The 17,910-nt window shown below is 34.8% G+C and overlaps 1 protein-coding gene across 12 annotated transcripts in view; it reads left to right on the top strand.

Moving 5' to 3' along the window:
* ZMYND11 (zinc finger MYND-type containing 11) overlaps positions 1 to 17,910 on the top strand; it is a 142,425-nt gene that overhangs the window by 80,160 nt on the left and 44,355 nt on the right. For 6 of the 12 annotated variants that reach the window (XM_079759410.1, XM_079759415.1, XM_079759411.1 and 3 more), the window contains 3 exons: positions 6,864 to 7,023; positions 13,704 to 13,748; positions 16,364 to 16,525. In XM_079759410.1, the coding sequence (XP_079615536.1) occupies positions 6,864 to 7,023; positions 13,704 to 13,748; positions 16,364 to 16,525 (367 nt within the window). Of the gene's footprint in view, positions 1 to 6,863; positions 7,024 to 9,064; positions 9,159 to 13,703; positions 13,749 to 16,363; positions 16,526 to 17,910 lie in introns of those variants that run through there. The other 6 variants (XM_079759413.1, XM_079759412.1, XM_079759405.1 and 3 more) reach the window with 4 other exon arrangements.

Raw genomic sequence — 17,910 nt, 5'->3', positions numbered from 1 at the left:
TTGTATATATTGCAAAATCATCACCACCATAAGTCGATAACATTTGTCACTATACATAGTGTTTGTGATGAGGAATTTTAATCTATTCTCTTACCAACTTTGAAATATGCAATATAGGATTATTAGCTATAGTCACCATGCTGTGCATTACATCCCTATGGGTTATTTTATAGCTGAAAATTTGTACCTTTTGACACTCTTCATTCGTTTCACCTCTTCTACCCTCCCTACCTCTGGCAACCACCAATCTTTTGAGCTTCAGTTTTCTTCTTTCCTTCCTTCCTTCTCCACTTCCTTCCTCAAGATTCCACATATGTATAAGCGAGAATGTGGTATTGTCTTTTTCTGTCTAACTTATTATAATTCCCTCTAGGTCATCCATGTTGTTGCAAATGGCAAGATTTCCTTCATTTTTATGGATGAGTAATGTTCCATTATACAGACACTACATTTTCTTTATTTATTTATCAATCAGTGGACACTTCTGTTGTTTTCTTATCTTGGCTTTTGTAAGTAATGCCACAATGAACATGGGGTGCATGTCTCTTTTTAAATTAGTATTCTCTCTCTCTTTTTTTTTAATGAATACCTGGAAGTGGAATTGCTGGATCATGTGGTAGTTCTATTTTTAATTTTTTGAGGATCCTCCATACTGCTTCCATAGTGGCTGCACCAGTTTGCATTCCCATGTAACAGTGTGCAAGAGCTCCCTTTTCTCCACATCCTTGCCAAGACTTAATGTCCTGTCTTTTTGATGATAGATGTTTGAATAGGTGTGAGGTAATATTGTGGTTTTGATTTGCATTTCCCTGATGATTTGTGATGTTGAAAATTTTTTCATGTACCTATTAGCCATTTGTATGTTGTCTTTGGGAAAATATCTATTCAGATCTTCTGCCCTTTCTAAAACCAGATTGCTGTTTTTGCTATCAAGTTGTATGAATTCTCTTTATATATCTATAATAGTAAAAGTGTAATATGCTAATTAGACCAGACAGCTGAACAACCTTCCGGATGTCATTCCAGATGTCCTTCTGGATGAAGCCACCATGGCAGGGGCCGAGGCAGAGGTGGTTAGGGGCAATCAGGCAGGCAGGTGAGTGGTTAGGGGCAATTAGGCAGGCAGGTAAGCAGTTAGGGGTGATGAGTCAGGCAAGCAGTTAGGGGTGATCAGGTAGGCAGGCAGAGGGGTTAGGGGCAATCAGGCAGGCAGGCAGAGGGGTTAGGGGCAATCAGGCAGGCGAGCCAGTGGTCCCGGATTGCGAGAGGGATGATCCTGTGGGATCGGGCCTAAACCGGCAGTCGGACATCCCCCAAAGGGTCCCTGATTGCGAGAGGGTGCAGGCTGGGCTGAGGGACACCGTCCCCTCCTCCCCAGTGCACGGATTTCATGCACCAGACCTCTAGTTTTGAATATTAGCCCGTTACCATGATTTTTTCAACATAATGTACCTTGGACTATGTCATCATAACATTTATAATACTGCTCCATTTCTTGAATGATTATGTAATCCTTGGTATGGTTATATTATAAATTAGCCAGTCCCCTAAAATACATATTTAGATTGTTTCTAATCTTTTCTTGCTAGCAACAATGTTAAAATGAATTTCCTACTTTGTCTATTATTTCACACATATCTAAGTATATCTATAGGATGAATATCTAGGAGAGGAATTGTGATACTACCACACTTGCCTCTATAGGAGTAGTACTAAATTACATCTCACCAGTGATGTAGTTCCAGTCAAGCCCAATCCTCCAGTAAATCTGACATTTATTTGTGGGTACAGACTAGGGTAGGGTTCCATCTCTATTTTTTTCAAGTTAGTGAGCTCGATGTCCCAATTCCCATGAGTTGATTAATAAGTCTTTTCACCCACAATTTGAAATTCCACTTTTATTATAATTGAAATGTATATTTGGGTCTTTTCCTGAATTTTATGTTTTGTTCCATTGGTCTGTTCTCCATGCACTAGTTTCACAATATTTTAATTACTTTGGTACTATAATGTTTTCCAATATGATATTACTCGTAAAGAATTGTCTTGGGAACTTCTTGTTGAATTCTCTATAGAACTATAGAATCAACTTGCCTACTTTGTGGTGATATTTACTTAATCTTACAGGCAATTGAATTTTGTTGTTTTTCATCCAAATACAGGTATGTCTTTCCATTTGTTTATCTTCTTCTGTGTCAGAATTTCAGATTTTTCTTCACACAGATCGTATCATTTCTTCTATTTTTTACTGCGTATTTTATTTTTCTTACTGCTTTTGTAAATGATTGGGGTCTTGTCTTAGTTTAAACCTAACTAGTTTTTTGATTTGTATATATGAATGTTGTTAATTTTTACTATGTTAGCTTGTACCTAAACAAATAATTGACTAAATTATTTGATTATTTAAAATAGTACATCAGCTGATTTTCTTGGGTTTTCTTGATATGTGATCTGCAAATAATAATTTTAACTTCTAAACAAATTTTATGCCCCATTTCTTTCTCTATTTTACCTATTTTGGTTACCTTTGGCAGAGTGTTAAAAGACATCTTTGAATATTCTTGATTGGTTAAATATTGTTTACTCATTCCTATTTGTTAGAGGCTGGATGTTGAATTTTACTAAATACCTTCTCCACATGTATAGAAATCTTCATGATTTCTCACTTCTGATGTATTAATGGGATGAATTATATTTCTAGATTTTTTAAATAAGTATTCCTAGAAATCCTGAAACTAAACATTCGGTTATGGTATATTTTTTTGATATTTGAATGTATTAACATTTATTAACATTGTACTGTAAATTTAAATACTTCATTTGGTATTTTTTATACCAGTATTCCTATGGGACACTAGTTTTCTTTTTCTGTGCCTTTTTTGTGGGTTCTATCATGCTGGATCCCTTGCTTTCCTTCTTTACTATGTATTGGAAGAGTTTAAATCACATTGGAGTTGTCTGGTCATTAAAAGTTCGATAGAATTACCTTGTGAATATGTTCCTACCTTGTGCTTTTCTGGCGAAGCTCTTTGTCAACATCCTCTGTTTCTTTGGAAATTGTCTTTTTTAAGTATTCTTTTTTTTTTCTGTGGGCAAGATTTGCTCATTTATTTTTTACTAGAAATTCTATTTCTGCACAGAATTTAACATAGTAGTTGCTTATGACTACTAGTATTTTAATTCCCTTTTTACATATGGTGTGTTATACATTTCTTAGTTTGTATGTTTTTGTGCTTTGTTTCTTCATCGTTGATTAGGTTAGCTAATGATATCTCTAAAAATCTTCCCTAAGAAGGACCTATTGGATTAATATTGTTAGTTCTATAATTTTTGCTCTTAAACTAGCACCACTTTAGCTTTTTAATTATTGTTTTTGTAATTTTAAAAAATCTCCTTGATTCAATGGTTTATGTAAGTTTTTCATTTTTGCTATTAATACCTGGTTTTATTTCATGGTGACTAGCAAATGTCTATTTTGAAATCTATTAAGGTTGTTTTGTGGCTGATTTTATGCCCCATTTTAATGACTCTTGGATTTATTGTACTTTTGGGGTTTTAGAATAAATTCAACTAGATATTAATTAATAAACTTAATTAAAGGTCTCCTGTATCCATACTTAATTTTGTTCACTTAATGTTTTTGTGAACTGAGTGAAGTGAATTAAAGTCTCATAATCCTGTATTCCTGTCAGTATTCTCTTTATTTATTACTGATTTTGCTTTAAAACTGTGCCCTGTGTGCCTTTTTTTTTTTTTTAATAATTTTTGCCCGATTGCAGTGTTGATCCCTGATTCATTTGGGTTGTATTTTTATGATATGCCTTTGCCTATTGTTTTTCAGTATTTCTGTCACTATAAGTGTGTCTCTTGTAGACAGTGAAATTTTTGTTTTGTGATTTAGTAGGTTTTTAATTATTGAGTTTGACCAATTTGTATTTATTAAAAGGACAAATTTACTTGCTTTTGGTCCTCTGATATTTAATACACTGCTTATTTTTATTGTTTCTTTTTTTGTTTTAATTTTACTGCATAATGTGTTTTTTTGTGGGTTTCTTCAGATAATTTGGAAGTTTTGAATTTTCGTTCTAAAGGCTGTCTTTATGAGTTTGTATAGTGTACTTAATTCCTATGATAATGTCTAATAGCTCCCTACGGTGAACAGGGAGGACATTAGCACATTTTCATTTTGGTTTAATTCCTTTCTCCACATTCAAAACTGCAGTTGATTATTTTTGTTAGTGTTGATCTTTATCAAAATATACACGTGATTTATCACCTTAGACTATTAGTCAGCAAAGGTGACAATCAGTATTTGTGGATTAACTTCACCTTCATCATTTTGTAGTCCCATTTGTTATTACTGCAAATCTGATTTGTCAGGGCCACTGTTGGGTTCATCATAATTCCGTGTCTCTTTCTTCTCAGCCCTTCAGTTAACTGCATTTGTAGAGAAACCAGATACTTTGTTATCTATATATATAATCCTATCTAATAATAGACAAATATGCAAATTGACCATAACTCCGACACACCCACAAGCCACGCCCACAAGCCATGCCCACCATCCAATCAGAGCGAGCATGCAAATTAACCCAAACCAAGATGGCTACAGCCACAGAGAGCAAGGTTTCCTAGGTAACAGAGGAAGCCAAGCTTTCCGCCTGCCCTTGCCAGGCCTAAGCCTCCACTCAAGCTACAAAGTTTCAATTATAGAAGGTAAACAAATTCAAACAAATGGCGGCAGAATGGAGCTTGAGAGAGCAGGCCAGGGTTGCCGCCAACAACAGGGGAAACAAAGCTTTCCGCACACCCTGGCCGGGCCCACCCACTTAAGGCTACAAAGTTTCAATTATAACCCCAACACAAATGGCTGCCGCCGCGGAGGGAGCCCCAGGCTTGGCTCCGCTCCAGGCTACAAAGTTTCAATTGTAGAAGGAAAATAAATCCCAGATACCAGGGCCTCGCTTGGGTTGCCAGGGGGCGTGGCCGGCCTGCAAACCACCACAGGCCCCTCTCTCAGGCCGCCCCACACCCCAAGGGAACCCCCACCTGATCCGGGACGCCCTTTAGGGCAAACCAGCTGGCCCCCACCCCTGTACCAGGCCTCTATCCTATCTAATAAAAGAGTACTATGCAGATTGATCATCACTGCAACACACAATATAGCTGCCCCCATGTGGTCAAAGATCCTGCCCCCATGTGGACACAAGATGGCCACCACAAGATGGCCAGCGGGAGAGGACAGTTGGGAGGCACCTAGCCTGCAAGGGAGGGCAGTTGAGAGGGACCAGGTCTGCAAGGGAGGGCAGTTGGAGGTGATCAACCCTGCAGGAAAGGGCAGTTAGGGGTGACCAGGCTGGCAGAGGAGGGAAGTTGGGGGCAAACAGGCTGGCAGCAGAGTGGTTAGGGGGTGATCAGGCTGGCAGGCAGAAGCGGTTAGGGGCAATCAGGAAGGCAGGCAGGCAAGCAGTTGGGAGCCAGCAGTCCTGGATTGTGAGAGGGGGTCCCATATTGGAGAGGGTACAGGCTGGGCTGAGGGACAACCCCGCTCCGTGCACGAATTTCGTGCACCGGCCTCTGGTCTATATATATAAAAGGCTAATATGAAAAGTGCCCCTCGGGAGTTTGACCAGGAGACCGGGAGTTCGATTGCTAACTATGACATGCGCTGACTACCAGGGGGCGGTGTGGAACGAAGGAAGGCTCCAGCTGGCAGCTGGAAGGCCCCGATCGTCCCTGATGGCTGGCCAGGCCTAGGAACCCTACCCATGCACGAATTTCATGCACTGGGCCTCTAGGCGTCTATAAATTGCAAACACAGAATGGTTACCATTGATGGGGCTTACTGCTTTTTGTTGTTGAAATTTGTCCTCTTATTGAGTTTATAAGGTTCTTCAGTGATGATTTGTTTGGAATGCTAATATTTAAATGACAGATAAATTAATACAAATTCTTGTCCTACTTAATTTTCTTGAGACGTGTAGGCATTGGCCTCGGGTCTTCCAACTTGGAATGTTTCTCTGACCTGATTTGTGTCATGATGTTTTTGTTTCTGGATCCGCAGCAGACTCTGATGTCCAGTAGTTTACTGGTAGAGGGTTTGATTGCCGGGGAATGGAATATGGTGCAAATTTCACCAGTATCTATAACATTTTATTTCCTTAAAAAATACAAAAGAAAAGATATGAAGCAAATATGTCAAAATATTAACATGAGTTTAATATAATTGGTGAATACAAGGGAATCTCCAGTATTATTCTCTGTGGTCTGAGGTATATTTGAAATACTACATTTTTTTATATTTAAAAAAATGCCACATAACTGTAAATCAGGGAGAGCTTGTATGCTTTAGTGATCCAGTTCAGAGTATAATTTATTTCAAATTAGTTTTTGCTTTATTAATCATAGCATGCATTGTTTTCTTTAGATGTTGAGAACCACTTGTGATTTCTGTTTTGTTTGGCATCATTTCCTAAGTTTTGTGTAAAAGCATTTTATATTCTAAAGTTTTATGGCTGGAGATTATAAAATTCTAAATTTAGACTCTGTACAGTGGTAATTGCTCCAGAGACTAAAACTACATGGGATGTATGACTAAAATCTGTTAAGTGATTTATATTGCTGGCTTGGTATTATTTGAACAGATATTCCTCTAACTATACAAAAATAAGATTGAGGTTTAAAATACCATGGTAATTGAAAGAGTTAAGTATTCAGGACTCCTTTTGTCCTTCTTTCAGCAGGGCTCTGATAAGTACAAGTAATAATAAAAGAGAAAATAAATTATCTCTATTTTCTTATTGCTATGCATTTTTATGTTTTATACTAAAAGATTTTTAAGTTTGTTTTTTCTCTGTGTTCAGGTACATGTCTCGAGTCCACGGTATGCATCCAAAAGAGACCACCCGTCAGCTGAGCTTGGCTGTGAAAGATGGTCTTATTGTTGAAACTCTCACTGTGGGCTGCAAAGGTTCAAAAGCTGGTATTGAACAAGAAGGATATTGGTTGCCAGGAGATGAAATTGTAAGTATGTTTTATTTGATAAATTTGGATAAGCTGACTTTTAACTTTTGAACAGTATTTAACTACAACCTTTAGAAACTCATTTTCAGCAGTTTAGTAATGTTTCTCTTTAACATTTTTTACTAACATTAAGGACCTACATTGGTAGGGTGGATACTTTCCTCTGTGTTTCTTTAGTAGAAGAAAACTCACTTTTATAAAGAGCCTGCCTTTTCTGTGTAGTTTACCTTGAATCTGAAACATTTAAACAAAACAAGCAAAACCCTTTTATTGTACACACAATTCATGGTATTTCTAAATATTTTCTTTAATAAATATTAGTAAAAATGTTTCAGTGCAGGATAATGTTGATGCCGTATTGACAGATTGGAAGGAACAGACTGGCTTCTCAGGGACATATCTTACTCAGGTTGGATGATGCCAGAGCCCAGAGCCATGCTTCAGGAGGGTTTGCAGGTGACAAGGTTCCACATGTTAGATGCCTCTGGCTAGTGTCTTCATTGATTTCTGTGACTTGAGTGTGTTTTGTGGCACTTAACAGAAATCATAGTAAAGATAGTTAATTTTCTTTATATTTTTACTTAGTTCTTATTAAGTTATATTTTATTATTTTTCCTTGTAATACATAATTTTATATTCAGGGTCATGTAAGAAGTACAATTTTTTTCTTTCTTTCTTTTTTTAATATATTTTATTGATTTTTTACAGAGAGGAAGGGAGAGAGATAGAAAGTTAGAAACATCGATGAGAGAGAAACATCGATCAGCCGCCTCCTGCACACTCCCCACTGGGCATGTGCCCACAACCAAGGCACGTGCCCCTGACCGGAATTGAACCTGGGACCCTTGAGTCCATAGGCCGACGCTCTATCCACCGAGCCAAATTGGCCAGGGCTACAATTTTTTTCTTATGTAAAGACTGATTTGGTGTAAAATTTCCATCTTCCTACCTCATTTGTTTTTGATATTTCTAACACCTTGATTTTAAAGGTCTACTTTTTGCAACAATATAATTTAAGACAATATGTTTCAAATTTAATAGAAGTGAGTTATTTTAGTTTCTGAAAGGAATGGATTTCGTAATTAAGTATTTTGAGAGTGTTTCTATCATGAATTCTCTAAAATCTAATGTTATAAAAAATGACACAAGATCTTAAAATTGGTTCTTTGTGGAAACATTTCCCAAAACCTTTGAGTTGTGTTTTCCTTTCTGGCTCTACATCAGGTGAGCCAGCCACACATTTCTCAGTAGTCAGCTCTGTGCAGTAAACTCATAGCACATCCCCTGGGGAGGGCTGGGCTACAGAGGCAGCTACGAGTTACAAACTTGTTCAGTTTTAACATTGTTTTTGTCATTTTAATTTATGCCTTCAGAGTTTCAGGAAATAAAATTCATGTTTTCTACAAATAAAACTTAGAAGAAAAAAGTGTTTAATTTCTCTGGTATCATTTAATTTGCACACTAGAAGTGTTCTTATAAACTTAAGTAAAAAATGTTTGTATCAGAATAATTTTTCTGTTGACTTCCATATAGAAAAGTACAGTTTTGTTGCCAGTAAAGAAACTCCAGACATCAAGTCATAATAATAATATTTGTTTACATCATGGATTAACAGGAGGGCCATTGATAATTGATAGCTTATTATATACTCAGAATAATCCAATTAATATAAAATTTCTAATCCCCAAATAGTTGGAAATGTACAGATTTAGTATAGAAGGCTATCCTGATAATTTCTGAGATTTATATAGTAATTAACCAGTAGTAAGTACAACATAATCCACAGGATTTTGGTTTGTGGATCATGTACATTTTTTTCATAAAAATGAAAAAGTGATTTTAGTTCTTCTTAATTTTTAGATTTGTGCTTTTCCCACATGCATTCTTCCTCTTCAATTTGAAGTTTCCATGTTCAATTTAATTAAATAAGCAGTTAATGAGTTATGCTTACCACTGCATTAGGTTATATATTCTTTTTTTTATTTTCACATGTACTTACTGCATATATTTATAGCACCATCCTTTTCTTTTTTTCTAGATGAAATCTTATATGTAAATCAACCAACCAGTATACAGATTTTATTAATTCATGTTGGTTCTTATTCACATTTTTATACTGAGTATGCATGTATGATGTAAGTATAAATGAGTATATAAAAGTTGTGCCTAGTTTATAAAAATATGCAAATATTAAAAATTCAGAGGTAGCAGAAAGAGGTAAGGTCTTATATGTACTAGTATAATAGACAGTCACTGGATCTATAAGGCTTAACTATAAAGTGATGAGGTTAATTATATTTGTATCTCATAACTGTGGCTGGTATATACCACCTGGCTACCCAGGGGCTGTCATGTGCTGCAGTTGTCATGCCCTAGTATACTCTAGAAGGACACATTACTGTGTCACACTTGGCACAACACAATCATCTCACACTTGCCAGCTCTTTGTTTATGGGCTGTGGGGCCCATGCATCTGAGCTACTGTGTATGGGGCCAGTTGTCAACTACACAACTTAGGAAGTCACACTCAGTTCTCAGACATCATATGCTTGTATGTTTATTCAGCAGTTTTCTAGTTTATGGCAGGTAAGTGTCTTATTCTAGCAAAACCTGTCTTAGGGAAGGGTCACCTTTTCTGATTTGCACAAAGGAACTCTGTGGGCTAGTGACAGCCCTGTAGGCTGGCATTTGAGTCTAGGACCTTCCTTTATAGTTTCTCTCTCTTATATATAATACGTTGCCTCTAAAAACTTGACTTTTTAATTTGAAAGGTTTACATTATTATTCATCTTGTCAACTTCTGACTCAATATCAAAAGAAAAAAGTCAAGTAGATATTTATATATATCTCTATATATCTGTCTCTATATATGTGAGCTGTATAGAATGTTTTGGTTATTCATTTTTAATTCAAAGTTGCAAATATTCTTCATCCAGGGAAGTTCTGTTATTTGAAAAATGGGTATAAAGCACTTCTTTTCCTTCTATATATAGCCTCTAAAAATAGTATCTCAGAGATGTGGAAAAAGTTGATTTCTCTTGATAAGTCCCACAAGTTACATCCTCAAGAGATACTGGTATTAGCAAAGAGGCTATATTCTCCTTGTCCTTTCTTTCACAATTATGGTAAGAAAGACCAGGTAGGCAAGAGTGCAGTTTTCTTTATGCCACTCAACTATAGTTGAGCAAAGAGTTTGTTGGTGTCACATTTTTATTTCACCTCTGCTACCTCCCCCGCCACAATGCTTATTTTTAAAACTTGGTTCAATTGAAAAAATATCCATAGCTTGAGCAAAATTGTTTTTATTAAATCCAGTAATGTTATAAGTTTAATTCTAATAATAGGTCAGGTTATAATTATATATAATCTGTTGAAGAGGAAGACACCTGTATAAGTCAAAGATGGTGGCTTTAATTGTACTGAGATTCCTTTTAGACTGCAATGCTTTTTAGACAAGTTGAGATGCTAGTCTTAACTACCATTTGTAGCCCTATTGAAGTGATAGTTCTTTTGTAAAAACTGATAAAATTAGGCAAGAGATAAGCATCTTTATGGTGATATTTTGAATATGTTTGTTGGAGATAGTAGAATGGAAATGTAATTACTAAAAATGAAAGCACTCTCAATTTAAATAGTTTGCTTAAATATTAGTCAATAAACAAGGAAGAGTATATGTACCAACCAATTTTTAAAATGACAAACTTGCTGAACCTGGGACCTCTTGTAAATTTTCTGTGGTCATCTTAGACTTCCAGATTTGTATGTTATTAATATTCATTAATCAGATCCAAATAATGATTTCAGAGATGGTTTTCATAACGTTTGAAATTATATTAGTAAAAGGCCTGTAGACCAGGGCACAGAAGGAAACTTTCTGATATCTGACCATTTAATATTTTATTAAGGTTTTTTTTCTTTTGATTTTTAATAAAGAATTACAAGTTCTGATAGATTGCTTTACTATCTGCTTTCTCTAAAGAAATAAATATACATGAATGGCTATATTTAATCCACATTTGATCACAGTATTAAGTGTCCTTTAGTCTAACAACTTAAGAAATGCATTTCTTGGGCAGAATTTTACCATTTGCTGGGCTCAATTAAGTTTGGCATTTAGTAACTCCTTTTATAATAAACACAATTTCTTATGAGTTAAGGGCTCACTAAAGATAGAACTGTCTTACAAAGGTATTTAATGTTACATGTCAAATATGTATTTTGAATTAGAGGCAGTTATACTAATACGATGATTTCCAAATGTATTCACAGTTCCTGGCACAAAGCTATGACTCTACCCTATTATTTGATAAATACTTTTGATCTGACATTAAATAATTTGGTCACCAGTATAGAGGATGATTTAAAAGTCAAAAAATGATGTTTGCTATGAAACTACTTCTCCCTTTATTTAACCTGTCAAATCCCAACTCAGGGTCTCATTTCTTTTCTCATACTTAATACTACTTCAAAAACAATGTATCATTGTAGGTACCACAGCTTGCATTTTCAGTTAGAAGCCTTCTACCAGTTTCATTTTGTAAGACGCAAGAGCAACTGCAAACATGAGCTCAATAGTCTTGACTATTATGCCCTGCTTCAGTTTGAGTAGTTACTTTTCATATAATCAAGCTTGTCCCACCAATAAGCAGGACCTCAGACTACTTTCAAAGTAAGCCTAAAAGAAAAGGTAGATTTCAATCTATATTTTTGCTTTTTATTTTCATTAATTTAGGTTTTGACACCTTTTAAGAAGCATAATTAATGAAAATACACATTTTGTGGTTTCTTGAAGAGATTAACATCTTATATTGGGTGTAAATGGATTTAGCTTAACTTACTCAGGGGCAAGATAGATACTTTTTTCCTCTGTTATCATCTGCTTATCTTGATTCAGAATGACCAATCTAAAAGAAACTGTGGCTTGTGTATCTATTGAAACTTAGCTAAGCTCTCATCTTTTAGATAAGAGGTAGGATGGACTTATGTCTTATTCTTCAGAAATCACACCATTAAACAATCATGGCAGGGAGTAGTGCCCCTTGCAAGTATGATTTTTTTTAAGTGAAATATGTTTTGTTACATTTATGTTAATTATGTGCAGAACTACACATTTCTTCCAAAGGTCCATTACCTGTCTCAGACAAATATAAATTATTGTTTATTTACTAAGTAAAGTATTAAGTATTTGGTGATTTTTAATTAATGAGAAACCAGTTATGCTGTGGTTCTATGTATATTCAAACTTTAATGTACTTATATCTAGAAATTATTATTGCTGTGGTAAAGAATGTCCATTTTATTCAGTAGAATATTTTGGGTCATGCTATTCTGTTTTATTCTTTTCAACTTAGTGATTGTGTGTGTGTGTGTGTGCGTGTGTGTGCGTGAGAGAGAGAGAGATTGAGAGAGAGCTTTTTTCCTCCTGTCTAAATTCTTTTTCTCTAAGCAGTATTGTAATATTTTTTTTAATTATTGTAAATATTTAATCATTCATTACATTCTTACCTCTCAGTGATTAACTAAATTAATTAACAGCATTAAACTAAACCTTGAATTGTAGAGAATTAATTTTATGTCATATTTATGTTAAAACACATCAAACAAGTATTTGATAATTTAAGATTCATTTGCTCATTACATATAAATAGGGAATCACTTTAAAAGTTAGAACCTCTAGAATATGATGAGCATGGATTATAGTTTCGGAGGCCCTTGTTACAGACACAGTTCTCCCATGAACTCTCTTGCTTTAGTGTTCTCTCTAAACTGACTTAATATTTCTTGGTCCATCTAGCTTACAGAAATGTTGTGAGAGTCAGCTATCATAATGAGCTTACAGTCCTGAAGAAGTCCACACATGTATAATTACACATCATTTATGACTTGTCAATTTGATTCCTGTTTTGTGCACTATAGCAAGCAGATCATCTTAATAACTCACTGAGTATAGTAACTCAATTGATCCTTACAAAACATCTGTATACCAGGCATTATTATTTTGTTCATTTTACAGATAGAAAATAATACACAGAGAAGCTAAGTATTCTGCCCTAGATGACACAACCTGTGAGTGCTAGAGCCAGGATTTGAGCCAGTCTTTACTCCAGAGTCTTAATCAAATGCTATAAATGGTGCCAGAGATGTAGGGCAGTAGGCTGCTTCTAGATGTTGGAATGTTTTCTAGTAAGTTCTGAAGACATTCTGTGTCTGTTTCACACCATGGTTAAGTATGGAGTTTACCATGTTTACATTCATCACTCCCAACTTAAAAAAGTGGATCAGTTTCAGATAAAAAAGACACACATTCATGGTCTTAATGAAATTTATAATGGCACCGAGTTTATTTGTTACTAAAATGTTTTCTAACATTATGATAGCTTTCCTGGGACATGACTTTCTAAATAGAAAGATTTTCTCTGTCCATTTGTAGCTTTTGTGTTAGTATCCAAAGTTTCCTCTTAAGCTAGTAATGACTCTTGAGTTTGCATGCTACTGTCTTTTTATTCATGATTAGTACATTCATAGATTATCAGTTGATATCATCTGCAAAATAATGTAAGTCATATAGCAAATAATAAACAGTTTGACCCTCTATGAAATCCCTTTAGCTCTGTGTATTGCCTGATATTGAGCAAAGTTATAGTAGAGAGACCAAGATTATTTTGTTTTTATTTTGAAAGGCCTACAGTATGCAGCCTTTCTCCAGGACAGCAACCCCAAACAAGGTGAACTAATTTTGCACTGTTTTTTTACTTTAAATCTGCTTTTAAAAAATACTACATTTCTATCTTTCTTTAGGCTAGCTTAGTTAACTCTTGTTAAAATTGTTCATTAACACCATATTGTCTTTACTTTGCTTCTAGTTGGGGAGTTTTTGCTAATAGGTTTGCTTTTTAAAAATTTTCTTCCAAGTATTGAAATGGCTTTTCACATATTATGCTGCTAATCAGGCTGTATGAGAATAGTTGCTGACATCTGGTGCAATCCAGGAAAATGCAGGCTTAGCTTTTGGGCATACATTATTATTAGAGCACTATGTAAATTAATTCTATTTACTAAAAGAGAAATTGTAGGCAACTCTGCCTATCTTAAACATGCTTATATAATTTATACCTCAGAAAAGTGTGCCCTGGGTTTAGAATGTAATGACTTTTGAACTTGACTTCTGCGTGTTTTGTGTATTCTAAACAGCTATTGCTATGATTAAAAGAATGAATAGCACATATGTTCCCAGACCATACTTCTTATATCCGATAATGGAGTTAGTCATATGCCATTATGTAAATAGTATAACCAAATGTTTCTCTGCTTTTACTTCATTTGAATTATATTTTTATTTCTGTAATTGTTATGAAAACTAGGTCTGCTACTAAACACCCCAATGAGGAAAGATCCATTTTCATCTCATTTTATGGGTGGATGGGAGAGAATAGGAATAGAAAAGGGGCGGAGGTAAAGTGGGGAGGCTAAGCTTTAGAGCTGCGCACCAAAGTTATACTCTTGCTTTCTTCTCTTAATTTACTTAGTAACCACCATTTTAAGAATTGCAGGAAGATGAATTAATGTAAAAAATTTCAAATGATGAAGGTTCGCACTTTCTTTTGTTAATAATGAGTTAAACATAAGCCCCCCAAATCCTTTAAGATGTTTCTGGACAACTATAGGAAAAAAATATTCTGAAATATTGTTTTAAACTTGGCAAGAGTTCTGTTAGTTCAGAATAGAGCAAAGTATCTTATCTCTCCACTCAAACCTAATTTATCAATGATTTTTTATATAAATATTAAAATAGCTAAAATGCAGCTTACATATGAACATTGTGAAATGGGTACACAATGACTATCGTTTAGTACAGCCAAGCACTACATATATTGTCTCTGCAGTGCCTCTACGACAAACTTGGTGAGATAGGTTTTTTTCCCTACCATGCACACATCAGGGTTTTATGTCTCATCAGTCAGTATCTTACGATTTTTTTAGCAGTTTGATTAAAATTACTCCAGTGTAAGTTTACAGAGTATATCCATCTGCAGCAAATAACTAGAAATGGTTATGTTTTTCTTTATTGCTTTGGTCAATCAAGACCATGATTTCTGAACAAAACGTAAACTAAAAAGTTTACATTTTTGCTGAGTTTACTAATGTGCTGTAGCCATGACTCTGAAAGTGAATTTTGGAACATTAGTGACTCTCTTCCCTTTTGAAGGTGTTGGTAGTAGCCCTGTCAAATGTTCAGGCAGTAATTAATACATTTTAGCCTTAGGCGCTAAAGGAGTTACTGCCTGCTAACCAAGTGCTGTATTTGAAGCCCATTTATTGGGGGAGTAATTGACATATAAGAAAACGGTTCCGTTTCAGAAACAACAGTGATTTATAAAAAAGACAAATGATGGCAGAACCCAAGTTTGGAATTCAGGACCCTCATTGGCAGTGGCCTTGATTACACTGTTGTGGGTTAAACCATTGTTCACTTAGCACATCTACAAAAGAAAGCTGAGAATGAATCCATCACTCTTAACAGGTATTTTTTGACAGAAGCTAAGAGTGGCATTTATGAAGAATGAATTCTAAATTAAGAGAACTTATAACATCTTCCTGTTTATGTTTAAATGGTATTGGCTGTACAAAAAAGAAAACCTACTGCAGTTATGTTCTTTTATTTCCAGGAATAGTCCAAGTAAGAAAATAAGCCTACTTCCTTTTAAGTTTTTTTTATGGCAATGTCCTTTGGAGAATGTGATTAAACCTTTAGTTTCACATTTTCAATTTATTTTTCCAAATTCAACAGACCCTGAAAATTTGGCAACCTATCAGAACATGGACATTCTGATTAATGGTTATTTTCAATAAAGCATCCAATACCATGGATGAGAAGATAAGAATAGTGAGCATCACCATTTATTACTATTTTCTCTGTTCCCACAGTGAGCTAATTAAGTACTTACTATATTTTTCTTAAAAAAGCAGAACAAAACAGAGGTTTGTTTATTTGAAATACTAAGGTATAGATGTTTGTTTGGGATATTCAGTTTACTGAAGAAATCATTCCATAGATTATGTTTTTAAAATTGAAGATAATGTTAGACTGCGATTGGCTTTGGACTTATTTTTGAACTGGTTTTGTTATCAAATCACCTTAAGATATTTTGAATATTAATACTGTTTAGGAAAGAATTTAAAATTTAAAGAAGCAAATTTGTAGATATTCTTCCCTCTTGTTTTAAAATGTCTGAAATTGTTTATGATGCCTAACTTCTGATGGACTTTAGTTTCAATTTTGTTCTTAGTCATTGCAGATATTGACAAAATGTCATACGAAATTATTTTGTATTTTTTGTAGGACTGGGAAACAGAAAATCATGACTGGTATTGTTTTGAATGCCATTTGCCTGGAGAGGTGTTGATATGTGACCTGTGTTTTCGTGTGTATCATTCCAAGTGTTTGTCTGATGAGTACAGGCTTAGAGACAGCAGTAGTCACTGGCAGTGCCCAGTTTGCAGGGTGAGTACCTATATGAGCTTTAATGTGCTGGTCAGAGGGTTGGAGTTCATTGACAATAGCTGCACAAAGATACCCCAGGTGGTCGTGCCAGGTTGATGGATAAAGTACTGGAGGGTGGGGGTTATCTGCTGAAATGATGATATATAAACTTAGAGCATTCATAAATGGATATCACAGAACACATGATATATTCAGGGTTCGGATTTTAGAAAGTTGTAATCATATAAAAATATACTCTCTTCCCTTACTTTACACTTGCCTCTGGATTATATGACTCCTTCAATGAATAGTCTTTGGGAATTAAGAAACACTCTTCTATACCAAGGTCTGTTCAGTTGTGTCCTCTTCGCTACTCAGAAAACAAAGCAAAAAGGCACATTGTTGGAGACATTCTGTATCTGCTTCCCATTTATATTCATGTAACATTGCCCCCCCCCCCTTTATTTTTTGTCACATCATGGGTTAGTTTCTTTCTTGCTTATAACTCATTTGGAGGGTGGATGGATGGGACAGTTGCATGTATATAAAGCATTCTAATTTAAAGCAAAATGAAATAGGCTGGTAGGTAAAATAGGTACTTTCCACAATTATTTTCATTCATATTATTTCCCCATTGAAAAGTATACATGCTGTGCTTGTTGGTTGCAGGATGTGGTATGTGTGTGTATACGAGTGATGTGTGATACCTAAATACTGCATTACATGTGGCAGTGATGGTGATTAGCAGTGACTTACTTGATTGTAACCTCTATTATTTTGTACTTAAAATTATTAAGATACTTATTTGGAACTATGCAGATCACCTAGATTACTGAGTTGTTTGTGAATATACTTTGTAATACTGGAGTAACTTAGATATTCATTTATTATTCCAAAAAAATATTTGTCTTCATAATTTTTCTTCTCTTTGTTTTCAGCCAAACATGTTCTGCCAGTATGATGAGCAAAAGATAGTGTACATTCTAGTCTTTTCTTAGTACCTATGGTTTTGTATTATTTTAAGTGTACTGCATCCTACCAGCATACTGTACATGTTCCATAGGCAGACAAAAGACCATTGAGATAGCATTAAAAAATAATGTGTGATGATGATGTAATAAAATGCCTAAAAGCTACATAAGTAGTGATAAATCCCTAGAACTGAATATATTAGTATCAAGCCTCAAGTTATAGACCACCTTCTTTTTAAGGTCTTCCAAGAATTTATGTATCTACAAAAAATTATTGTAATTGGGGGATGGGAACTGCATTTAATATTCATATTTTATTTTGATTTGTGCATTTTATAAACAAATATATTTCCTGTTTTCTGGTAACATTTTAAAGTAAGTAAAGAACAATGAGATCTTAAGAACAAAAAGCATTACAGTATAAAAATATAAAAG

Source organism: Cnephaeus nilssonii, assembly GCF_951640355.1.
Source record: "Cnephaeus nilssonii genome assembly, chromosome: 1".
Classification (NCBI taxonomy): Eukaryota; Metazoa; Chordata; class Mammalia; order Chiroptera; family Vespertilionidae; genus Cnephaeus; species Cnephaeus nilssonii.
This window is presented reverse-complemented; position numbering and strand designations above follow the sequence as displayed.